The following is a 26,787-nucleotide window of genomic DNA, read 5'->3' on the forward strand; positions in this document are numbered from 1 at the left end:
GAGTCTTTCAGACTGCCAGATCAGGCTCTTGTGAAGTGTGTGTGTGTGTGTGTGTGTGTGTGTGTGTGTGTGTGTGTGTGTGTGTGTGTGTGTGTGTGTGTGTGTGTGTGTGTGTGTGTGTGTTAAGAGTTTAATCTTTATTTCGTACATTTAGAACATTAACATTCCAATGAGAAAAACCTAGCTCCAAGGTACACCCAGAAGGAATTAATGATAAAGGCCAGCCTGAGCAAGTAGCCAGAGAAAAGCTCCTGATGTGTTTATAACCAAGCCTAAAAGTTGAACTGGCTAAGAGGCAGGCTCCAGAACATATTTCAGAGGCCAATTATTCTAAGAAAGGAATTTTATTTTTTGTTCTGATAAATCACAACTCAGTGACTCATTAAGCAGTAAACACTGGAAAAGAGCTGCTGCTTCCACAGACTGTGTAAATTGAGGATTAATGCAATTATCAATATCATGCTGAATATCTCCTTGGCAACAGCTAAAAATAGCACTTTGAAGAGAAAGCTGCACTATCTCCCAGCTGTGCCAGGAGACTAACTTGATCCCAGTACAAAGACTAGGATTTATTCTGCTGTCGGAACATATCATACTCTTCTTCCAAAGGATGGCACGCACACTGGGTAATGTTATGGAATACAAGGACAGATTTCATCGTAAGTCTTAGCACACTAAGTGCCAGGAGCACTCACACATAACTGGTAGTGCTGGTATGCTGCTGCATCACTGGGTGCAAATCTTCCAGGTCTAATGCGGTTAGAAGCCCTCTCACGTGCCTCCACAATGCCTAACACATTCTAGAGAGGCCTCGTGGGGTAACATCTACTCTAGAATTGTATTTCCGTAAGAATGGGAACCAAAGAAATTTCACAGGGTTCTTAACTCAGCAGCCCTCCCCAACACTGAAAACTCAGGGTGAAATAGTGACGTTATTTTGCATTGTAAATCATCACAGGAACTGCCAAGGAAAACCTCAAAAAGACAATGGCCTTGATGAACGGAGTTTATTTCAACAATTATCACCACAACTGCAAATTTTTCAGCCTGGTATTCAAAGTCCACTATAACTGGGAATTCCCTGGTGGTCCAGTGGTTAAGAATTCATCTTGCAATGCAAGGTACACAGGTTCACTGCCCAGTTACGGAACTAAGATCCCACATGCAGCGGGGCAACTAAGCCTGAGCACCACAACTACTGAGCCCCCGTGCTGCAACTACAGAGCCCACATGCCCTGGAGCCCACGTGCCACAACTAGAGAGAAGCCCAAGAATCACAACGAAAGATCCCATGTGCCGCAACTAAGATCCAAAGCAGCCAAAAATATATAAACAAACAATAACAAAGAAAAACAAAGTTCACAATAACTTATGCCAGTATAGCATTTCATTGCTTAACATCTGCTGCCACGTGCTCAGCTCATTTGCTTCCCAAGACAATTCTGAAAGGTGGGCATGGAGGTATTTACCTATTTTACAGGTGAAACAAAAGTCAAGATTCAGAAATCTTTTATTCTTTGCAACAAACTCAACCTTATCTCCCATTACTACACAACTCCTCTCCTCTAGACTGTAGGATCTCTTATTCTTTTTTAAAATTAATTAAATTTTTTTTTGGACAGGAAAGTAGGATTTATTGATGGGCACGAGTAAGGAGGGGACAGCTCCAAGGCTCTCATGAGTGCAGGGCCTGCCATTGTCCAGGGGGCCACAATTAGGGATGTATCTGACCCCACAGCCAACAGGGATGAGCTGCTTTTCTGCCACCATGTTTTCAAATTCATTCGCATTAAACTTAGTAAATCCCCACTTCTTGGAGATGTGGATCTTCTGGTGGCCAGGGAACTTGAACTTAGCCCCGCGGAGGGCCTCAATCACACGCTCCTTATTCTGCAGCTTGGTTCGGATGTACATTATGACTTGGCCAATGTGGACCCTGGCCACTGCGCCCTGGGGCTTTCCGAAGGCACCGTGCATACCTGTCTGGAGCGTAGATAGGGGACAGCATGCCAGTCATGAATGCCCCCTGGAAAGGGCTATCTCCAAGGTCCCTGAGGGCAACTTGTACAGGCTGCATACACTACCAAGGAGGCTGCTGTTTGCAGCCACTGAATTTATTTATTTATTGGCTGCGTTGGGTCTTTGTTGCTGCGTGCAGGCTTTCCCTAGTTGCGGCGAGTGGGGGCTACTCTTTGTTGCAGTGCTCCGGCTTCTCTTTGCGGTGACTTCTCTTGTTGCAGAGATTTCTCTTGTTGCGGAGCACAGGCTCTAGATGCGTGGGCTTCAGTAGTTGCAGCGTGTGACTCCGTAGTTGTGGCGCACGGGCTTAGTTGCTCCTCAGCATATGGGATCTTCCTGGACCAGGGATCGAAGCTGTATCCCCTGCATTGGCAGGTGGATTCTTAACCACTGCACCACCAGGGAAGCCCTCAGATCTCTTATTCTTCATTCCATTCTTTTGCTTATGTATCCCCCTTGGAATGCCATTGTTTTTCTTCTAGATCTTCCTTCCAACTGCCCAAACCTAATTTTCCTGTTTTCAAAGTCTGGCACAAACCGTATCTCCTCCCCAGGACTACCTTTCATTTCCTTCCCCACATGATCTTCCTCTGAATATAGACTATATAATGTCTCTAGTTGGGCAATTCAATTCTGCCTCAGAGTATTTTAAACGATTATAAGAGAGTGAAAAAAAGGCACTGCAGAAAGTCTGGAATGTTACAAAATGCTTAGATGGTTTCATGGGTTGAAGAACACTGTACATTCCTTAGGCCTGGGCAAGACGGGCCCGTCAAGGTCCCCTTCTGACTGCACCCGTCCTCCCATGGGGCCCCATGAGACCATGCTCCAGATTTCTTACCTAAGTCTTCTTAGCCCACTTCCAGGATCTGCATAAACCTTTGCCTGGATCTATCCCCCTAAGGGTGAGCTTTGCTGCAGGTGTACATTATATTCCAGGTGCAATACTTTGTACTCTGCCTTTCCCATACCCAGAATCAGTCATTTCTCCAAGGAGTCCTGGATTCTTTTGTGGGGAATGGCATTTAGAAATCAAGACCTAGATGTTACTAGGGAGTCAGTGCTTTTAGGTCCTCTCAGTGAAAATACCCATGGAAATACATCTTAAACAAAATAAAAATCCCAGGAGTCAAACAACACATACAAGTGAAATCTTTTACGTACGTAGTCATATAAGTGAATACCACACCAGCTCCAATAGTGAAAACCCTGGTTCCCAGTAACAGCAATATATTTACTCATTTGCTCTATCCCACAATAAACAAAAAGTTTCAAAGTCACTATCTGACTACCACTACCTATAACCTAGTACATCAAGATTTCATTGCAGTTCCTTCTGAAATTTAGAATATATTCCGCTAGGTGTATACAGCCAGAGTATTAAGTCCAAAGTTACTGGAATTATCTTCCCTATGTAATTCATTTGATAGTTATGTTAACATGTAATCAATTTGATATAATTACATTAATTTGTTTCTGTTTGTAATCCATTTTAAGGTTAATTTTCCTTATCCTTTCTAATTTATTTATTTATTTATTTATTTATTTATTTATTTAATTTGTTGCTGTGCGCGGGCTTTCTTTAGTTGCGGTGAGTGGGGGCTACTCTTCGTTGTGGTGAACAGGCTCCTCATTGCCATGGCTTCTCTTGTTGTGGAGCAGGGGCTCTAGGTGCGTGGGCTTCAGTAGTTGCAGCACATTGGCTCAGTAGTTGTGGCTTATGGGCTCTAGAGCGCAGGCTCAACAGTTGTGGCGCACAGGCTTCATTGCTCTGCGGCATGTGGGATCTTCCTGGAGCAGGGATCGAACCTGGGTCCCCTGCACTGGCGGGCGGATTCTTAACCACTGCGCCATCTAGGAAGCCCCCTTTTTGATTTAATTTTAACATTTGAAAGTGTAAAATATTTAGTTCAAAACTCAATACTAGGTGAGACTTCTGATGTGGCTAAATAAGGAGGTTTCCAAACCCTCTATCCTAAAAGCAACTACAAAACTGGACAAAAAGATCAAAAGAGTGTGCAGTTTCCGTGTCCTAGAAATTGATTACAGGCTTACAACAAAGGGAATAACATTTATTTAGGAAAAACTACTGAACTTCAAGAAATAACCATGAAAATCTGAGGCATACTTGCTAGAGACAGCTCCCCTTCTTCCCATTATTCAATGTGGTAATTCTAACACCGCAAGGTAGGTTGTGAATAACCAGCAGTTTCACTGCTAGAGAACTGACTTGATTCAAAGAAGGTGAACTCATCTGTGCCCAGTGGTACTGCAATTTGAGTGGCAAGCCAATAGGGAAGGCCAGTGGTTCTACTAATTTGTGGTTACAGTCCTGGTTAGGCAAACAAGGGACCCATGGGCCAGACAAATATAACAGGAAGATATAAAAAGAGACAGTCACAGAGACACTTGACAAGCTCTTAAAATATCCTGGCTGACTAGAGTTGGTGTGCACACTTGAGAAGGACCGACAGGGCTGAAACTATTCACGCATCCTTGTTCTATCAGAAGTCTGTGCACCTGTGCTGAGGAAACACAAGAGGGTCCAGATGGGGCAGACTGAAAACGATCTGAACTTGGAATACACTTCTAAATCCACACAGAGATCCACTGAAAGCGGGTGGAAGCCGTATCAATTTGATGTGTTTGAACATAATCTCTGACCAGTACTGGATGGCCACTAAACTGTGTGGAAACAGAAGCAACCTCAAGAAAGCCAGACTTAAAAATAACAAGAACAGAAACAAAAACCAACTGAGCACAGCCATGGGTGGCCACACATCCCAGAGGAAATGAATTACACAGCGAAGTGCAGGTAAATTACTAAACAAATAAGCAGACAGGCAAAACAGCAACAACAAAAATAACTGGGGGGTGGGGGAAGGTCAGACTTTAGAGTTGCTACAATAGTACTTAAAATGCCCAGTTTCAACAACAATGAAAACACTGTAAGAGGCTGCTAAGAGACAGGAAAGTCTGACCCACAATGGGGGTGGGTGGGAGGAAGCAGTCAACAGAACCACCTGAGTATGCACAGATATTAGATCCAATAGACTAAAAAGCAGCTGTAGAGCGGAGGAGTCAAGAGGGTGGAGTAGGAGGATGTGGAGTTCACCACTCCCCACAAATACATCAAGAATACACCTACAAATGGACCAAGTCTCACAGAGCACCTGCTGAAAACTGGCATAGGACCCTGGGCAACTAAAAGGACAAGAACAATCCCCACATGACCAGGCAGGACAAAAGAAAGAAAAAAAAAAAAAGAAAAGGGAAAGAGGACATGGGATGGGACCTGCACCCCTTGGGAGGGGGGTGCTGAAGGAAAGGAGAGGTTTCTGCCCCTGGGGAAGGCCCCTAACCAGCAGGGAGATCAGCTGGGACAGGAGAGGAGCTTCAGGAGCTCGGAGGAGAGCACAGTAACTGGTCTGTGGCAGGAAGGACACAGTGAGACCTACACAGATGGTGCATGCCACAGCCCTGCGTGGCCCAGCCTGAGATGTGTTCCACTGGAGCAGACAGGGGCTGGGTGCTGGAACGTGGGGTTTGGAGAGCAGACCCAGGAAGAGGACTGCCGTTGGCTGTGAAGAGACAGCCTGAAGGGTTGGGTGTGAGGAGCTCCACAGCCGGGAATGTTCGTGGAAGAAGCCTGGGCCACCACAGAAATGAAGCATCAAGGCTGAGTGGTGCACGAAGGGCAGGGCCGCCACTGCAGCCTCCTTCCCCATGCACTGGCCCTAGGGCACTAGAAGGGGCTCCTGCTTGGGTGGACTAGCACACCCACTCACTGCCTCAGCTGCCTCCTGGTCAGGTCCATGTGCCCCGGGGGCAGCCTTGGGAGCAAAGGCTGGTGGGTAGCTCACATGCAGAGGTGGGGCTAAAACCACAGCTGAGCCCCAAGGGCCATGCTAAGAAAGAAGAGCTGAAATCTCTCCTCACGGCTATGGGAACCTCAGCTTTACGCCCCTGTTGTTGGCTTTGTAAATTCAGTGAGGAACGGAAAACGAGTGCTCCCGCAGCTGAGACGGGTCTAGCTTTAGCAGCTGTGGGCTTGGTAGGTGCATACACAGGCGGTTTAGGCCAGGCCAGAGTCTGAGCCGCCTCCACAGCTCCCACAGCAGGTCCAACTACTGCAGTCCTGAGACCTGACTTCAGTGAATCAGTGCTGGTGGCCTGGTGAAAACAACCTGGCGAGAGACACTAGGGCCAAGTGCTGGCATAACAACAGTTAAGATGGGGCCGACAGCAGTGCCAACAACAGTGTAATCTGTGAGCCCTCATAATGGGTAAAAGGTGACACGACAGAGCACACTTACAGGTGAACAGCTCCAGAGGAGAAATACTCAGTGGCTTCCCTCCCTGTGGGAGTGCTCCAATCCTCCCTATCTTGCACTGCAGGTCAGAAACACACCTCAGTAACAGATCTGGGGGGCCTCTACTCCAACAACTAGGGAGCAGACCCCTTCCCCTGTCAGGGCAGTGACAACCACAGAGCAAAGGGGAGGCCCCGCTCAATACCTAGTGCAGGCTCTGGTCACCACAACATCAGTTACACCTCCTATCAAGGGGATAACGGCCAGCATACACTGAGGAAAGAGGTGGCAGACATCCAAATGAGAAAAAGCTCTTGCACCAAAAAATATTAAACCCACACAGACTATACAGGGATGCTCCCACATTAAAATAGCTCTCTAGGGCAGTCTGAGGGTCTGGCATTGGGAGGAAGAACCCCCAGGGCATTTGGCTTTGAAGGCCAGCGGGGCTTGAGTGCAGGAGCTCCAAAAAAGGCCAGGAGCTCTTGGAGGGCACAATAAGCTCTCACGTGGGACCCAGCACAAAGCAATATCTCCAAAGGAACCTGGGCTAGACCTACCTAGGAGACTTGGAGGGTCTCCTAGGGAGGTGAGGGTCAGCTGTAGCTCACTATGGGGGCAAGGACACTGGTAGTGGAGGCCCAGGGGAACACTGATTGGTGTGAGCTGTCCCAGGGGTCCCCATTTTGGCACCAAGACCTGGCACCTCCCAACAGCCTGCAGGCTCCAGTGCCTCAGGCCAAACAACCAGCAGGATAGGAACACAGCCCCACCCATCAGCAGACAGGCTGCCTAAAGTTGCACTGAGCTCACAGCCACCTCAAAACACACCCCTTGACATGGCCCTGCCCACCAGAGGACAAGACTCAGCTTTACCCACCGGGGGCAGTCACCAGAAGCAAGAGGAACTACTATCCTGCATCCTGAGGAAAGGAGACTACAAACACAGAAAGTCAGACAAAATGACATAGCAGAGAAATATATTTCAGATGAAGGAACAAGACAAAACCCCACGAGAACAACTAAATGAAGAGGAGAGAGGCAATCTACCTGAATAGGAATTCAGAGTAATGAGAGCAAAGATGATCTGACATCTCGGAAAAAGAATGGAGGCACAGACTGAGCAGATACAAGAAATGTTTCACGAAGAGCCAGAAGATTTAAAGAATAAACAAATAGAGATGAACAATACAAAAACTGAAATGAAACATACTCTAGAAGGAATCAGTAGCAGTATAACTGAGGCAGAAAAACAAATAAGTGAACTGGAAGACAGAGTGGTGGAAATCACTGCCACAGAACAAAGAATGAAAAGAAATGAGCCTCAGAGACCTCTGGGAGAATATTAAATGCACCAACATTCACATTATAGGGGTCTCAGAAGGAGAAGAGAAAGAGAAAGTGCCTGAAAAAATATTCGAAGAGAATACAGATGAAAACTTCCCTAACATAAGAAAGGAAACATTCACTCAAGTCCAGGAAGCACAGAGAGTCCCATACAGGATAAACCCAAGGCAGAACATGCTGAGACACATATTAATCAAAATTAAATACAAAGAAAAAATATTAAAAGCAGCAAGGGAAAAGCAAAAAAATAACATGCAAGGGAACCCCCATAAAGTTATCAGCTGATTTTTCAGTAGAAACTCTGCAGAAGGTAGTGGCACAATCTATTTAAAGTGACAAAAGGGAAAAACGTACAACCAAGAATACTCTACCCAGCAAGGATCTCATTCAGATTTGACAGAGAAATCAAAAGTTTTACAGACAAGCAAAAGTTAAGAGAATTCAGCACCACCAAACCAACTTTACAGCACCTGCTAAAGGAACTTCTCTAGACAGGGAAGAAGAAAAAAAAAGAAAAAAGAAAAGAAAAGAAAAGGCCATAACTAGAAACAAGAAAATCACAAATGGGAAAGCTCACTAGTAAAAAGGCAAATATACAGTAAAGGCAGGATATCATCCACACACAAATAAGATATCAAAACCAACAAGATGAGAGTACAAATGCAGGAAATGGGAAATGTATTTGAAAATAAGAGTCCAGCAACTTAAAACAGCCTTATATATATATAGACTGCTATATCAAAACCTCATGGGAACTGCAAACCAAAAAACAATAGATACACACACAGAAAAGAAAAAGTAACCCAAACACAACACTAAATATAGTCATCAAATCACAAGAGAAGAAAACAAAAGAGGAAGGGAAGAAAAAAGACCTACAAAAACAAATCAAAAACATTCACAAAAAGGCAGTAAGAACATACATATTGATAATTACCTTAAAAGTAAATGGATTAAATGCTCTAACCAAAAGACACAGACTGGCTGAACGGATACAAAAACAAGACTCGTATATAGGCTGCCTACAAGAGACCCACTTCAGATCTAGGGACACATACAGATTGAAAGTGAGGGAATGGAAAAAGATATTCCATGCAAATGGAAAGCAAAAGAAAGCTGAAGTAGCAATACTCATATCAAAGTACACTTTAAAATAAAGACTGTTACAAAAGACAAGGAAGGACACTACATAATGGTCAAGGGGTCAATCCAAGAAGATGTAACAACTATAAATACACATGCACCTCAATATACAAGGCAAATGCTAACAGCCATAAAAGGGGAAATCGGCAGTAACATAATAATAGTGGGGGACTTTAAGACCCCACTTACACCAATGGACAGATCATACAGACAGAAAATCAGTAAGGAAACACAGGCCTTCAATGACACATTCTCGAGAATAGATCACATCCTGGGCCACAAATCAAGCCTCAGTAAATTTAGGAAAATTGAAATCATATTGAGCATCTTTTCTGACCACAACGCTATGGAGATTAAAAATAAATTACAGGAAAAAAACTGTAAAAAAACACAAACATGTGGAGGCTAACCAATATGATACTAAACAACCAATAGGCCACTGAAAAAAATTACAGAGGAAATCAGAAAGTACTTAGATACAAATTACAACGAAAACACAATGATCCACACCTATGGGACGTAGCAAAAGCAGTTCTAAGAGGGAAGTTTATAGCAATACAATCTTACCTCAGGAAACATAAGAAATGTCAAGCAACCTAGCCTTACACCTAAAGCAACTAGAGAATGAAGAACAAACAAAACCCAAAGTTAGTAGGAGGAAAGAAATCACAAAGATCAGAGCAGAAATAAATGTAATAGAGATGAAGAAAACAACAGAAAAGATCAATGAAAATAAAAGCCAGTTCTTTCAAAAGATAAAACTGATAAACCTTTAGCCAGACTCATCAGGGAAAAAAGGGAGAGGGCTCAAATAAAATCAGAAATGAAAAAGGAGAAGTTACAATGGGCTGCACAGAAATACAAAAGATCATAAAAGTAACTATTACAAGCAACTGTATGCCAATAAAGTGGACAACCTAGAAGAAATGGACAAATTCTTAGAAAGGTACAACCTTCCAAGACTGAATGAGGAAGAAATAGAAAATATGAACAGACCAATCACAAGTACCAAAATTGAAAACTGTGATTAAAGCACTTCCAACAAACAAAAGTCCAAGACCAGACTGCTTCACAGGCGAATTCTATCAAACATTTAGAGAAGAGTTAACACTTATCTTTTTGAAACTCTTCCAAAAAATTGCAGAGGAAGGAACACTCCCGAGCTCATTCTATGAGGCCACCATCACTCTGATACCAAAACCAAACAAAGATACCACAAAAGAAGAAAATTACAGGCCAATATCACTGATGAACACAGACTCAAAAATCCTCAACAAAATGCTAGCAAACCAAATCCAACAATACATTAAAAGGATCATACACCATGTTCAAATGGAATTTATCCCAGGGATGCAAGGATTCTTCAATATATACAAATCAATCAGTATGATACACCACATTAACTAAAGAAGAAAAACCATATGATCAGCTCAACAGATGCAGAATAAGATTTTGACAAAATCCAACAACCATTTATGATAAAAACTCTCCAGAAAGTGGGCATAAAGAGAACCTACCTCAACATAATAAAAGCCTACCTCAACATAATAAAAGCCATATATGACAAACCCACAGCTAACAACATTCTCACTGTGAAAAACTGAGAGCTTTTCTTCTAAGATCAGGAATAAGACAAGGATGTCTATTCTCACCACTTTTTTTAAAAATAAACTTATTTATTTATTTTATTTATTTATTGGCTGCATTGGGTCCTCGTTGCTGCACACAGGCTTTCTCTAGTTGCTGCGAGCAGGGGCTACTCTTCATTGTGGTGCACAGGCTCCTCATTGTAGTGGCTTCTCTTGTTGGGGAGCATGGGCCCTAGGCACATGAGCTTCAACAGTTACGGCACATAGGCTCAACAGTTGTGGCTCACAGGCTCTAGAGCACAGGCTCAGCAGTTGTGGCGCACAGGCTTAGTTGCTCTGTGGCATGTGGAATTTTCCCAGGGCAGGGCTCGAACCCGTGTCCCCTGCATTGGCAGGCGGCTTCTTTACCACTGCACCACCTAGGAAGTCCTTTTTTTTTTTTTTTTAATTGGCTGCATTGAGTCTTTATTGCTGCGTGGGCTTTCTCCAGTTGTGGAGAGTGGGGGCCACTCCTTGCTGTGGTGCCCAGGCCTCTCACTGTGGTGGTCTCTCTTGTTGCAGAGCACAGGCTCTAGGCACACAGGCTTCAGTAGTTGCAGCACATGGGCTCAACAGTTGTGGCTTGCAGGCTCTAGAGCGCAGGCTCAGTAGTTGTGGTGCACAGGCTTAGCTGCTCTGCAGCATGTGGAATTTTCCCAGCCCAGGGATTGAACCCATGTCCCCTGCATTGGCAGGCAGACTCTTAACCACTGCACCACCAGGGAAGTCCTATTCTCATCATCTTACTCAACATAGTTTTGGAAGTCGTAATCACGGCAATCAGAGAAGAAAAAGAAATAAAAGGAATCCAAATTGGAAAAGAAGTAAAATTTTCACTCTTTGCAGATGACATGATACTATACACAGAAAATCCTAAAGATGATACCAGAAAACTACTAGAGCTCATCAATGAATTTGGTAAAGTTGCAGAATACAAAATTAATTCACAGAAATCTCTTGCATTTCTATACACTAACAACAAAAGATCAGAAAGAGGAACTAAGGAAACAATACCATCTACCATCACATCAAAAAGAATAAAATACCTAGTAATAAACCTACCTAAGGAGGCAAAAAACCTGTACTCAGAAAACTATAAGATTCTGATGAAAGAAATCAAAGATGACACAAACAGATGGAGACATATACCATGTTCTTGGACTGGAAGAATCAATATTGTCAAAATGACAATAGTGCCCCAAACAATCTACAGATTCAACGCAATCCCTATCAAATTACCAATGACATTTTTCACAGAATTAAAAAATTTTAAAATTTGTATGGAAACACAAAAGACCTCAAATAGCCAAAGCAATCTTGAGAAAGAAAAATGGAGCTGGAGGAATCAGGCTCCCTGACTGCAAACTATACTACAAAGCTACAGTCATCAAAACAGTAGGGTATATAGCTCAATGGAACAGGATAGAAAGTCCAGAGATAAACCCACACACGGTCACCTAATCTACAACAAAGGAAGCAAGACTATACAATGGAGAAAAGACAGTTTGTTCAATAAGTGGTGCTGGGAAAACCAGACAGCTACATGAAAATGAATGAAATTAGAACCCTCCCGAACACCATTCACGAAAGTAAACTCAAAATGGATTAAAGACCTGCATGTAAGGCTGGATACCATAAAACTCTTAGAGGAAAACACAGGCAGAGCACTCTCTGAAATAAATCGCAGCAATATCTTTTTTGATCCACCTCCTAGAGTAATGAAAATTAAAGCAAAAATAAACAAATGGGACCTAATTAAACTTCAAAGCTTTTTCACAGCAAAGGAAACCATAAACAAAACAAGAAGACAACCCATGGAATGGGAGAAAGTATCTGCAATCGATGTAACTGACAAGAGATTAATCCACAAGATATATAAACAACTCATGCAGCACAATATCAAAAAACAAACGGAATATAAAAACAGACATTTTTCCAAAGAAGATATACAAGATAGCCCAAAAGTACATGAAAAGATGCTCAACATCACTAATCACTAGAGAAATGCAAATCAAAACTACAATGAGGTATCACCTCACACCAATCAGAATGGCCACCATCAAAAAATCATACTAAGTGAAGTAAGTCAGAGAAAGACAAATATCATATGAAAATCATTTAATATGAAAGCTAATAAAAATGATACAAATCACCCTATTTACAAAACAGAAACAGACTCACAGATCTTGAAATCAAACTTATGGTAACCAAAGGGAAAACATGGGGGGGAAGTGATAAATTGGGAGATAGGGATTAACAAGTACACACTACTATATATAAAACAGATAGCTAATAAGGACCGACTGTATAGCACAGGGAACTCTAGTCAATACTCTGTGGTGACCTTTATGGGGAAGGAATCTGAAAAAAGAATATAACTGATTCACTTTGCTGTACACCTGAAATGAACACAACATTGTAAATCAACTATACTCCAATAAAAAATGAAAAAAAATTAAGATGATGATTAAAAGTTTAAAAAGGCAGCTACGATTTGTTGAAAAAATTAAAAGGAATCTATTTAAAGACTTAAATGAGCATGATGACAGTGATTAAAATAGAGAATTGTGAAATAGGGACAAATTATTTGCAAAGAAAAACAAGAAAACAAAGATGAAAAGTTCAATAACTGAAATGAAAAATTAATAGATGGGCTCAACAGATTTGAATTGGCATGAGAAATAGGAGCAACAGCCATCCAATCTGAAGAACTAATGGCAGGGAAAAAAGATGGAAAAAAAAAATAACAGGAGAAAACCATAATTCAAAAACACACATGTACCACAACGTTCACTGCAGTACTATGTACAATAGCCAGGACATGGAAGCAACCTAAATGCCCATCAACAGATGAATGAATAAAGAAGATGTGGCACATATATACAATGGAATATTACTCAGCCATAAAAAGGAATGGAATGGAGCTATACGTAATGAGGTGGATGGACCTAGAGACTCATACAGAGTGAAGTAAGCCAGAAAGAGAAAAACAAATACCGTATGCTAACTCATATATATGGAATCTAAAAAAATGGCACTGACAACCTTAGTAGCAGGGGAAGAATAAGACACAGATGTAGAGAACAGACTTGAGGACACCAAGAGTGGGGTAGGGGAAGTTAGGACAAAGTGAGAGAGGAGCGCTGACATATATATACACCACCAAATGTAAAATAGATGGCTAGTGGGAAGCTGCTGCATAACACAGGGAGATCAACTCGATGCTTGGTCATGACCTAGAGGGGTGGGGTAGGGAAGGTGGGAGGGAGGCTCAAGAGGGAGGGAATATGGGGATATATGTATAAATACAGCTGATTCATTTTGTTGTACAGCAGAAACCGGCACAACAGTGTAAAGCAATTACACTTCAATAAAGGTCTGAAAGAAGAAAAAAGAACAGATCCTTCACAATATACGTGATCAGAGTCTCAGAAGAAGAGGAGAGAGAGACAGAACAGATATTTCAAAAAATGACTGAAAATCTCAAAACTGTGATGAAAAATGTTAATCTATAGATTCAAGCAGCTCAGTGAACCCCAAGTACACAGATCCATATCTAGAGACACCAGAGTCAAATTGCTCAAAGACAAAGAGAAAATCTGAAAGCAACGAGATAAAAACAACTTATCAGGTATAGAGGAACAACATGACTATTAATATCTAATTTCTTATCAGAAACAATGAAGGCCAGAGGCACTGTAATGACACATTCAAAATGGTAAAAAAGACTGCCAATCAAGAATTAAGATATTTAGCAAAACCATACCTAAAAATGAAGGCAAAATAAAGACATTCACAGATAAAGACAGAGAGAATTTGCTGCTACCATACCTGCCTTACAGGACATACTAAAGGTAGTCCTTTGGACCAAAAGGAGATGACACCAGACGGTAAATCTTCATGAAGAAATGAAGAGCATTAGAAATGGTAAATACATCAAAGGTTCTATAAATATGTTATTTTCTCTCTTCTTTTAATTTCTTTAAAAGACAAAAAGATCATATAAGATAGTAATTGTAACACTATATGTATGGTTGGGTTTACAAAATACGTTGATATATATGATTGGTAGCAGAAAGGAGGGGGGAGGAAATGGAGCTATACTGAAGCAAAGTTCCTATGTTTTACTGGAATTACATAGCATTAAACTAGACTGTAGTAAGATACATAATGTAATCCATACAGCAACCACAAAGAAAATTTAGCTAAGAAACAGATGGTTAAAAAATCAGAAATATTAAAATGATACACTAAAAAAGTTATCTAACACAAAAGAAGGCAGTAAAAAACAGGAATAAAAAAGACACAAGCCATGTAGAAGACAAAATGACTGACATAAATTTCTTTTTTTTTTTTAAATAAATTTATTTTTTTATTGGCTGTGTTGGGTCTTTGTTGCTGCATGTGGACTTTCTCTAGTGCCAGTGAGCAGGGGCTACTCTTGTTGTGGTGCAGTGCACGGGCTTCTCATTGTGGTAGCTTCTCTTGTTGCAGAGCATAGGCTCTAGGTGTGCACAGGCTTCAGTGGCTGTGGCACTCAGGCTCAGTAGTTGTGGGACACGGGCTTAGTCCCTCCATGGCATGTGGAATCTTCCTGGACCAGGGATGGAACCCGTGTCCCCTGCATTGTCAGGCGGATTCTTAACCACTGTGCCACCAGGGAAGTTCACGACTGACATAAATTTAACCATGTCAAAAAGTACAATGTGAATGGACTAAACACTCTAATCATCATAAGGCAGAGATTGTCAGACTGGAATTAAGAAGATCCAACCATATGCTGTCTATAAGACACACTTTAGATTCAAAGACACAAACAGGGTGAAAGGATATAAAAAATATATCATGGAACTGGTAACCATAAAAGAGAGTGGAGGCCATTCAACTCTTTCTTGAATTCTGGGAGGAATCCACTAAATTCCCCTCACCCAACCTGGCTACTTGTAATTGTTGGTGAAGAGCGCTTCAGTTGTCTTGTCAGTACACTTGGTTCGAGTCGTCTTTTCAGTACGCTTGGTTTGAGTCCTGTACACTCATAAAAGTCGTATCACTATCTTTTATTTCATTGATTCTAAAAGATCATCTCCCAATTTAAAGAAGTTTTCTTTATCCAGTTCTTACAAACAGGACACCATACTCCAAATAGCTGTGTCTAAAATAAATTTATTTACACCTTTAGTGTAAAAGCTCCCTGAGGGCAAAAGAAAAAAAAAAAGTGGATGTCTTAAGTCAGTTTGGGCTGCTATCACAAAAGTACCAAAAAGTGGGTGGCTTATACCCAACAAACATTCTGGAGGCTGGAAGTCTAAGATCAAGGGGCAGGCAGATTCAGTGTCTGGTGAGGGCCTGCTTTCTGGATCACTGGGGTCTTCACACTATAGCCTCACGTGGCAGAATGGTCAAGGGAGTACTCTTTGATCTCTTATTAGGGCACTAATCCCATTCATGAGTGCTCCACCCTCCTGACCTAATCACTTTCCAAAGGCTCCATCTCTTAATACCATCACATCGGGAGTTAGTTTTTAAGATATAAATTTGGGGAGGATGAAAACATTCAGTCTATGGCAGTGCCTATAGAAGTATCACACAAGATAGTTTTTAAAACAAGAAATATTGCTAGAGACAAAAAAGGAACATTGCATGATAATAAAGGAGTCATTAAGTCAGGAAAATATAACAGCTATAAATGTATATGCACCTAACAGCAGAACTATAAAATACATAAAAAGGACAAATTGCCAGAGCCTCAGAAGCATCCCATGTGTCCCTTTCAAATTTGTAATACCCTCTCTCTCACCCCAACCCCATGTCCCCAGGTAAACACTCAATTTATTCTTCATAAATTAACTTGAAGGATAACTTATGGATTATTGACTGAGGTAGCAAAATTCTAAAAATTTGTAATATTCATTTATTTTTGCCACCTTGGGGGAAATGTGTCCAAAAATGACTCTTAAAGAGATCTTAGATGTTCCAGACCCCTAAGCATTTTGCAGTCTACACTCATGTTGAATTTTGACTTAGCTACAACTAACACTTTCTGATTGCTTTTATGTGCTGGTCATTTAATCCTTACAACAACTTTGTGTGACAGGTACTATTATTATCCCACTTTAAATGATGGAGCTAGGACAGATCTGCCTAAATTTTCATGCTTTTAACCACAAGACTATATTGTCTTCCACAGGTATGGAAATAAAGAATTGTTTGCAGGAAGAAGTAACTGAGCAAGGCACAGGAACTGCTGCAAAAAGGTAACAAGCACAGAGTTTATGTTCCACTGTCCTAAAAAAAAAAAAAAAAAAGTGACTTTAAATTCCCTTGCTACCAAGAACTAGGGCACTTGAAAAGAAGATGACACTGCTTCAGAACATGTTATCAAGTCCCAGCGATCTGATCTATGGCCATTCTGAGACCTATGTTAAAAATAAACCTCTACCTCACTGAATCAGGGACTTGCACCACAGGTCTCGGGTTTTTCTTCTACAGTTAATCCAAGGCCATTTTCCACTGAGTTAGCAAAATGGATTCCTTGCAGATGGATGAATTCAATCTGCAAGTGTTTAAAACTTATTCTTTGCCCTTACAAATATAGGGATGCTCAGAATCTGCTATTTTATTCTGTTTTCCAGGAAATTATTTTCTTGGGTCGTAGGGTAAAAGAATTTCACATGACATGGGGAACAGTGCTTTCTTAAAGATGAAAGAAGTGAAATACTATATTGCAGAAAACCACCTCATCAGCATGCTTCCATACTTTTAAACTAATTAATTCACCAGTTATTTTTAAATTTTATTACCACTCAAATCTCTGGTGATCCAGTCTGCGTCTAAATGAGGCTCTTTGTCTTGATAAATAATGCCACTATAAGCTAAGTGAGATTTTAAATGATAATCTGACCAACAGGAAGAAGGTAAGCATTTGGGAAAGGATACAAACTTGGTCTTAGCCGATACTGAAATTTAACTAGATCATTGAGGCAAAGATGGACTTTTTTTTTGTTTTGTTTTTTTTTGTTTCTTTTTTAGGCGCACAGGCTTAGTTGCTCTGTGGCATGTGGAATCTTCCCAGGGCAGGGCTCGAACCCGTGTCCCCTGCATTGGCAGGCTGACTCTTCACCACTGCACCACCTAGGAAGTCCAAAGATGGACTTTTAAAAACAGTGCCGGGCCTTTCCAACCCCAGCCCCGCAGGCTGGCTCCTGCAAAAAGGGCGGTGAGAAAAAGAAGGGTGGTCCACCATCATCGAGGTGGTTACCCGAGAATACACTATCAACTTCACAAATGCACCTATGGAGTGGATTTCAAGAAGCATGTCCCTCAGGCACTTACAGGAATCTGGAAATTTGCCATAAAGGAGATGGGAACTCCAGCCATACGCACTGACACCAGGCTCAACAAAGCTGTCTGGGCCAAAGGAATAAGGAATGTCCCATATAGTACCTGTGTGCGGTTGTCCAGAAAACGTAATGAAGGTGAAGATTTCACCAAACAAGCTCTACACGTTGGTTACTTATGCACCTATCACCACTTTCAAAAATCTACAGACAGATAATGCGGATGAGAACTGCTGATTGTCCAATAAAGTTACAAAACTGCCAACAAAACAAAACAAAACAAAAAACAAAAAACAACTGCTGGGACAAGTTGGTGGTCATTTGGAAAAAGATAAAATTAGGTCGCTGTATCATACCACACACAAGAATAAATTCCAAGTGGATTGCAGACCTAAATGTAAAAAGTGAACCCATGTAAAGTACTAGAAAAAAACAGGTGAATTCCTCTTTAAGCTCAGTGTGGGGAATGGCTTTCTAACTGTAACTCAAAATCCTAGAGAACTCCAACTGATACAACTTTAAATACTGGTGTAACCTGGCAAAAATGTCAGAAGGTGTTCAATCATTCTCTTATTAATCATAAAACAACCACTCTCCACCAGAGACACTCTCAATGCAGTGGCTGGCTAGGAATATTCCCTATACAGGGAACACAACATAAACACACTGCACTTGGAGCTTACAAGTGTATGTTCCTTCTATCATTATTTCATTATTAAATAAAAACCTGCATTAAGCACATTAAAAAAATTTTCTCAAAGTAATTCTGCAGTGAGCATGTGTTTAATAGACAACAGGGAGAAAAACAAGAGGTTCACATCAGCAAGTTAATTTTCATATCGTAAATCTATCAGTAGCTCTCTGCTTCCCCCTGCAGCTTTGTAAAGTAATTGCTACAAAATAAAACGGCACAAACTTTTAAAGTCAGGCACAGTAAGCAGAGATCAATCACATCTGGGTAAAAAGGAGGATTTAAAAAAGCTACCTACTTGCTAAAGGGCTGGAAAGCAGAAGCATATGCAACAAAACTTTGTGCTTCAGTTCTATTTAGGTGGGATGAGGAAACCTCACACTGAAAGGGCTAGGGACACAAGTCCTACAAATTATTCTGAAGGGGAACTCTTTATCATTAAAAAGGAAACAAAAGCTTCAGTTTTGTTTTCTTTGAAATTAGACATCATTTGCTTTACACATACAGACACAGCTACTCTTTCTGCATGTCATTTTTATTAGTCCACTAGGAGTGTGGAGGGAGGATTTCTAGATTTCAGCTGTAGTTAGAACCTGATTCTCATTAACTCTTATTCTTCTGATGACTGATCTTGGAAATACTTGTTTCTTAACTCAGAAAATGCCATCTCCCCAAACTCAATTTAACAGAAATAAATTTTTTTATTTTGGCACTGCTTAAATTCTGCTTTTTTTTTTTTTAATTTTTTAGACCCTGAGCACAGATCAGGGTAAAAGAAAATATCCTATTACTAAGCTTTTCTTCTGATGCTGGATAGAGTCAGTATACTGGTTAGTCAATACTTCTTGTTTGGGGAGCTTAGTCATCTCTGTCCATCTAGCTCTCTGTCTCCTAGGTGTGGCCATAGTTCTACCTGAACCAAAATGGCCTGGGAGATAAGCAACAAGGATTTACTGTATACCACAGGGAATTATATTCAATATCATGTAATAACCTATAATGGAATTTAATCAAGAAAAAATTTAACCGAATTACTATGCTGTACACTTGAAATCAACACAATATGTAAATCAACTATACTTCAACTAAAAAACAAAAAAACCTGAGGATGCTTAGTAACAGTAGATTCCTGGCTATCACCTCACAAGTCTGTGGTATCAGACACTTCTCAGGGCTTTTGTATGGTTAGTAAGTTTCCTGTGACTCTAAGACACAATTAAGTTTGAGAACCACTGAGCTACACAAAGAGATCTTCCTTAATAAACACAGGAAACACTGAACGTCACTTTAACTCTTCCATTAGCAAATAACTTCCAAATGCTTAGAGTAAACAACCCTTAGTTCCCCTGGTTTAAACTCAGGATCAGAAATCTAAAGTCCCTTCCAGTTCTTAAATTCTAGGATTTTATTTAATCACTTGTCAACAGCATTCATTAAACTCAATACTGGTAAACTCTAAGAAATTAATAAATATGGCAACCTTAGTTCAAAAGGATGCCCATTAGAAATGAAATAAAAGGGAAACAACAAATCAGAAGAGGTTTTCTCATGAGGTTAACAGAACATTCAGGCCACTATGGAAAAGTTACTGAAAACTTTCTGGAAGCAGCCAAGAGAACTGTTCCCTGCAAACATGCCCGTTGTTACAACACTGATGAGATTATGAAAATAATGCAATGAGGCAGCAGAAACAGGGAAATCAAAAGGATTAATGTGGGATTTAAGAAAAAATGAGAGAGACGGGGAAAGACTGATACAGAACTTCAGCACTAAACCAATACTTCAATAATGGCTCCTGCTTAAAGATTAAACAGCCTTAAAGGAAAAAAATCCTTTACAGTTTCAGAACCTAAAGAAAATGTTTTAAAACCCCAGAAACCACAGTGCTCTGAGTCCATGCTTAGCAAGCAACAGACGTTTGTATCCGTTACTGAATTGGCTCTATGTATGTATCTACTTGTAAATGAACACTATGTGCAAACAACTGGCACCAGGGAGCAAATCCATTAAAAGGACGAAATCTGCATTTGGGCTTGCAAATAAAACTTTTTCATTTGCACGCAGGAATTAAATCACCAGAGCCCTGATGGACTCCATCATCTCCCTATTTGTAACGGGCATCACCAGTCCCCACACGCTTCATTCTCTGTACAACCACCAGAATACTCTTAATAAAATGTAAATAACTTTCATCTTTCCTCTGGCTTAATTACCCATCTGTTTCCTACTGCACTCAGAAAAAACTTCAAATTCCTTACCACGGCTCACAAAGTGTTCCATCATCAGACCCTTTCTTACTTTATCATCCCATTCTCTTTCTTAACATGCTCCAGCTGCTGGCCCTTCCACTCCTTGCATGCCAAGAATACACCAAACTTGCAGCTACCTTAGGGCCTTTATACTAACTGCTCCCTTTATATGGAATATTTTCCTCTCAGATCCTCAAATATTTGATTCCTTTTTCCCTCCAAGTCCTTCCTGAAATGGAACCTCCCCAGAGAGGCGGTTTCCTGACCAACCAATTTAAAGTAGTCCTGCCCATCCTTCCAACCCCCATGCCTTCTTCAATTCATCTTATCATTCCTCCACCCCGGCCCATGCCTCCCAACTGGAATATACATATGAGAGATGAGTGTCTTACTCATCACTGTGTTCCTAAGTGCCTCAAACAATGCCTGGCATAATGCCAAGTCCATCCATGTTGTTGCTGTCACCTCTGCTTTTGACCCACGGGCTATAAACTGGCGGTTTCCAGGACCATCTCCGCAGGTGCAATTACTTTGCCAGAGGGACTCACAGAACTCAGGAAAACAGTCTACTTCTTAGATTACCACTTTATTATAAAGGACATAACTCAGGAACAGTCAGATGGAAGAGATGCGTAAGGCAAGGTATGTGGGAAGGGGCACTGAGCTTCCACACCCTATGGATGTGCACCCTCCCAGCACCTATACGTGTTCACCAACTCTGAAGCTCTTTGAACCCCATTCTGTAGGGTTTTTATGGAGGCTTCATTAAAATAAGCATGACTGATTGATCACTGGTCATTGGTGATTAACTCAATCTTCAGCCCCTCTCCACTCTTTTCAATTAGGAAATTCCAAAGGTTTTAGGAACTCTGTGCCAGGAACTGGACAAACACCAAATACATATTTATTATAAATCATATTATCACACCTGCTTAATTCATTTAACATTCAGGCATTACTCCATGTCAATACTAAGACTTACACTACCATATAAATATGTTTAAAGTAATACCCTCTGTTCAACATTAGTTCCAGTTTTCTAAAATTATGAATGATCCTGCAACGTATCTTTATATATCCATCTGCACGTATTTTTAATAACTTCCTTAAAATAAGAGAATCAGAGGTTTAAAGCTGTACTATCTAATATGGTACTCACTAGCCACGTGTGACTATTTAAATTAACTAAAATTTAAAAATTCTTAATTCATTTTATCAGCTGTACTAGCCACATTTCAACGGCTCAACAGCCAAATGACTATTAAACTATGGTAGCCAGTGGCTACTATACTGGACAGTGTAAATACAGAACATTCCCATCAATGCGGAAGGTTCTACTGGTAGCCCTGATCTAAAGAAATGTTCGTGCTTCCCCGGTGGCACAGAGGTTAAGAATCCGCCTGCCAATACAGGGGACACGGGTTTGAGCCCTGGGCTGGGAAGATCCCACATGCCTCGGAGCAACTAAGCCCATGTGCCACAACTGCTAAGCCCATATGCCACAACTGCTGAGCCCACGTACCACAACTACTGAAGCCTGCACACCTAGAGCCTGTGCTCTGCATCAAAAGAAGCCACTGTAATGAGAAGCCCCAGCACCACAACGAAGAGTAGCCCCTGCTCTCCGCAACTAGAGAAAGCCCGTGCTCAGCAACAAAGACTGAATGCAGCCAATAAATAAATAAATAAATAAATTTATTTAAAAGAAAATAAAGAAATGTTCATATAAAAAATCTGTACCCCACAGAAATTATACAGCAATTTTCAAACTCCCAATATTAGTACGAGTTCCTACCTCCTTTTCTTGTCAACATCAGATCAATGTTCTGATCTGAGAAATGAGATGTAATGTTTTAATTTACATTTAAAAATTATTAGTGAGGCTGAAAGTCGTCACATTTTGTGGCCATTTGTGTTTATTTTTTGTTGTTGAATTATCTGAACTTTGTCTACTTTAAAAGAATCAAGCTTAAATATATCCTTTTCCCAATGACCGATAAAACCAAACCTCATGTGCAGTGAAGAGACATTTCTTCATCTGTTTTGCTGGTTTCCTAATATTAATTTCACAAAAATATTTATCAAAGCAGCATAAAAATAGCTAATACTACAACTGGTGTGAGTTACACAGGTGTACACAGTTGTCAAAACTCACTGAGAAGTACACAGAAGTTAAACACTTTCACATGTAAATTATACCTTAATTTCTTAAAGGAAGGAAAAAGGTTTTAAAAGTATTCTGCTATTTAGAATATTTAATTTATAAGCAATAAAAATAATTATTTCAAATATTTATAGAACTTAAAATCTTCTGGCCAGAAGACAAAAGATGTTTTACTATAGTGGGAGTGGGGGGCAGAGTGTTTAACACTGAAGCAAACCACTCATCAAACTGAAGGCACCGGAGAAAATTCACATCAGGGCGAGAATACTAAGGTATCGGAAAAGCACTGTTAACATTTTAACACAGACGTTTAATCTATGTTTGTAAAAAGCCTGCGCCAGTGATATGAAAGCTGAAGCAAACACTCACTTTCTGGAAAATCATTTCCCTAATGTTACTGAACAGTACTTGATTTAATTTTCCGAGCCATTACTGCTGAGGTAGTTTACGAACTAGACTCATTTTTGCCCTTTATCTTTCTCTTCTGGTGGCGTACACTAGCACAAAAGCTAACATATACATGTTAAAACCAACAGATTTGATCATGAAAAGTGCCTAACGATGGACACAGACAAGATTGTTTCGCCTCACCTCCCACTCTTACACTGCACATTTACTATCTCAGTCCATCACCAATCCATCATAACCTGCTCAGCGAGTGAGCTCTTCAGAGGCATAAGCTGCAAATCTCATTCACATTCCTTGCAGACAGACTCAGATATTATAGTAACTCTTCAGGCTTATGAAATCAGAAGAAAAGATACACAGAGGACACCAAGCCTCTCTTTCCCAAAGTGAAGGCTTGCTCAGTTACTAGCCCAGGGCAAAGTAGCAGGAAAGTGTACACTTTATTAGTGCATCTGCTCTGTAGGAAGACAGCTGTTTTGTTATTAAATTCTACATTATATTTTGGCCTTGGAATCAAAGAGATCTGGGTTTGAGAATCAGTTCTAATATTTAGCAGATATGTGATTTCAGGCAAGTTACTGTACTACTCTAAGCTGTTCTCTTATGGGGATGCTAAGAGTTTATGTCTCATAGGCATGCTGTGAAGATTAAATGAAAACACAAGTAACATTGTAAGCTCAGTGGCTGGCACGTTACTGGTGCTTAACAAATGACAGCTACCATCACACACAATTCTGTTCCTCAAGAGTGAAAGGTAAATGATACGGGTTCCAGTCACTGCCCTCTGCAACCAAATCACCACCAGGATATTCAGGCAGTCATTTTTTGCCAACAAAGGATTAACAAACAGGCAGCATACCATAATTCTAAAGTCTGACCAAAAAAAATCCATTATAGGAATTTCAGCAGCCAACTATAGATAAGGTCATTAAAAAAAGCTAAAATGTATATATGTTTAGAAATAATGACACAAGATGAACATAAGAACTCAAAGTTCACAGAAAAAAATGGAAATTTCTTTGCTAAGCAGACACACTCAATGCTGCCCCACCACGCCACTGATTTATCTCAGATCCATCACTAATAAAGCGATAAGGGCACAGATGGGCAACTCACTCTTTACCACAAAAGAAGCAGTCTATGATACAGTACCAGTCACATCTATCCACTTTAAAAACGTTTCCGTGGTAGATTATGCACCATAAACAAAATAGTTACCTTTTTCTCTTCATCTGACATGTTTTTTTCCAGTTCCATTAGGTATTCTTCATCTAGTTCAGAGGAATTCACATCATCATCAGGTTTGTTCTCAACTTTGTCCACTCCTGGCTCCTCATTCTCAAACGAGGCACTGGCATCGTGAAAGCACTCCTCTTCTCCCTGGTCCTCCTGGGGATGGACCTCAACATTCTTGAGCAGCTTGCTCTGGGAATGGTGATCTTCGGCATTAGAAACTGCAGGGCTAACACACTCTGCTTCCTGGGAATCTGTAACTTTCAAACCACTGAACAGATCCTCTGGAACCTTACAGTTTTCTGCTTTCTCCCCCATGCTGAACCAGAGAGGGAGGTGAAGCTGAAGCTGTGGGAAAGAGAAAACATGTGAGGTAATGGTACCCATTTATCAAATCCTACCTATCACACCTAAACAAGCTTCTGCATCAAAGCCCAAATCACACTGTAACTTCCTTTCACTGGAATTCATTCACTTATATATTCATATACAAAGGTTATCATAAGCCCATAAATAATGCCAAATGTAATTTTAACTGATACCCTTTCCAGAGGTTCTTATAAACAGGTGACACCGATTTTAATGTAATTCTTCCACTGTCCACTGCTCCCAGTTTGTTGGGGTGGCAAAAAAACAGGCAGAAACGGAAACCATGGCAAGAAAAATGAAGCGTCTCTAATTTTTACTCAGGATGAATAGCCAGCCAGTGGTAAAACGAAACTACCGCCTGTCTTTCCAGCAGCACCACACGAAGCTCAAAAATTAGTTTCTGGTGGAGCTCAAAATACAATCCATGCCAAAAGAGTAATCATCAACTTCACCCACATGCGTGTGGTAGAGCCCAGGCAGGTTAGAGTGGAAGGGAGGCCCTGGCTCAGGCGGCCCTAATCAAGATTCCCGAGGGGGTCAGAATCAGCCACGAAGGGCGTGGTTCTCAATTCTGGTTGCACAAATTTAACACTCGCGACACCTTAGCAAGTACTGTGCCCCAGATCTTACTCTCCAGAAATTCTGATTGACTGGTCTGGCGCGGAGCCGGGGCATCTGTATTTTTAAAAATGCATCCCAGGTGATTCTCACGTGCAGCCAATTGAGAACCAGTGCTGCAGAAGCTGAGTCAGAGCGTCAGCAGCGCCGTCCCTCCGGTCGCAGTAAAAGCACGCCAACGACCCCTGTGTTGTTTGCGACAAGAGCTCGAAATCGCTCCAGCTTGTCCCAAGAAAACTTAAAACAGGAAGATTTTAGTACGGAGACTTTGCCGCCACGGCAACATTTTGTTTCTTGTTTCTCCCTACTCCCAGGTCTAGTGGAAGAACGCAGGAGGCTGAGGCCCCAGAGGGGCCACCCTACGCTTCCCAAAAGACTCCTCCCGTAACTGTGTCCCTCACCGCCAAAAGAAGAGACCCGTGGGGCTACTCACGGCTTCACCGCTCCTCTCGTCCTCACCTTCCCAGCCCCTGAGATCCTTTACTTCCTTTCAGTCAGGTGCTCTTCCGTCAGCGCTGACCAATAGCGTCGCTGTTGGCAAAGCATCCTGGGAAACGTAGTAAAACCTCGGGGAGAGAGGGCAGCGCTGTCGCTGTGTGACGTCATTGTACGGACTTAAATATGAACGGCGGTTGCCATCTTGGATTACGGCAAGACTCCGCGTTACTCTGCACTGGAGGAATAAAAGGAAAAGAAAAAGGCTGTGTCTACGGTGTTCCTTTTACTCCTCCGTTCTGACCTCTCTTATGCCAGCTATGCTGTATATAGGAGAATCCTGACGCATAAACGTTATCCAAAAATAAAGTTTTCCCTCTTAGGTTTCTCTAAGTGTGTCTTTCAAGGGGTCTACCTAGATCAAAAGTGTTGATAATAATACTAAGTTGTTATCTACATTTTTCATACTCCTTTTCTCGTGTACGTACAGTGGATTTTTCCAGAGGCTATGTGTCCTGTGACAGTGCAATGAACTGAACGCAAAAGAAGTGATGAGACTCTAGATATCTTCTATTAAGCTAGAGGTTTGCAAAAATGTAAAACAATGCCACTCTTCTCACTATATATATTTTTTGTTTTGGAAAACATAGTTATTATCTATAAAAAGATTATTTATGTTAGCATATAATGGGTGTACTGTTCTCTTACGTGAATTGATAATTATGTTTTCAGTTCTAAATATAGTATATATTGATAGGTATAACCCACATAAACAAAAGGTTTTAGTGGTCCTTGGTAATATTCAACAGTGTTAAGCAGTCCTGGAACCAGAA

The 26,787-nt window shown here is 41.0% G+C and overlaps 1 protein-coding gene and 2 pseudogenes across 3 annotated transcripts in view; 1 reads left to right on the top strand and 2 right to left on the bottom strand.

Annotated features, from left to right (window-relative positions):
- The window catches only part of TTC1 (tetratricopeptide repeat domain 1), a 50,512-nt gene extending 24,484 nt beyond the window's left edge, over positions 1-26,028 (bottom strand). Inside the window, exons 1-2 of one of the 3 annotated variants that reach the window (XM_057729889.1) lie at positions 25,953-26,028; positions 24,518-24,880 (exon numbers count right to left, since the gene is read on the bottom strand). In XM_057729889.1, the coding sequence (XP_057585872.1) occupies positions 24,518-24,850 (333 nt within the window). In that variant the 5' untranslated portion in view covers positions 24,851-24,880; positions 25,953-26,028. Of the gene's footprint in view, positions 1-24,517; positions 24,881-25,920 lie in introns of all 3 variants that reach the window. The other 2 variants (XM_057729904.1, XM_057729897.1) reach the window with 2 other exon arrangements.
- On the top strand, positions 1,678-18,024 carry LOC130858823 (60S ribosomal protein L31-like; annotated as a pseudogene).
- On the bottom strand, positions 2,035-2,135 carry LOC130843007 (small nucleolar RNA SNORA70; annotated as a pseudogene).
- Positions 26,029-26,787: the final 759 nt, after the last annotated feature.

This window comes from Hippopotamus amphibius, chromosome 1, assembly GCF_030028045.1.
Source record: "Hippopotamus amphibius kiboko isolate mHipAmp2 chromosome 1, mHipAmp2.hap2, whole genome shotgun sequence".
In the NCBI taxonomy this organism is placed as follows: domain Eukaryota; kingdom Metazoa; phylum Chordata; class Mammalia; order Artiodactyla; family Hippopotamidae; genus Hippopotamus; species Hippopotamus amphibius.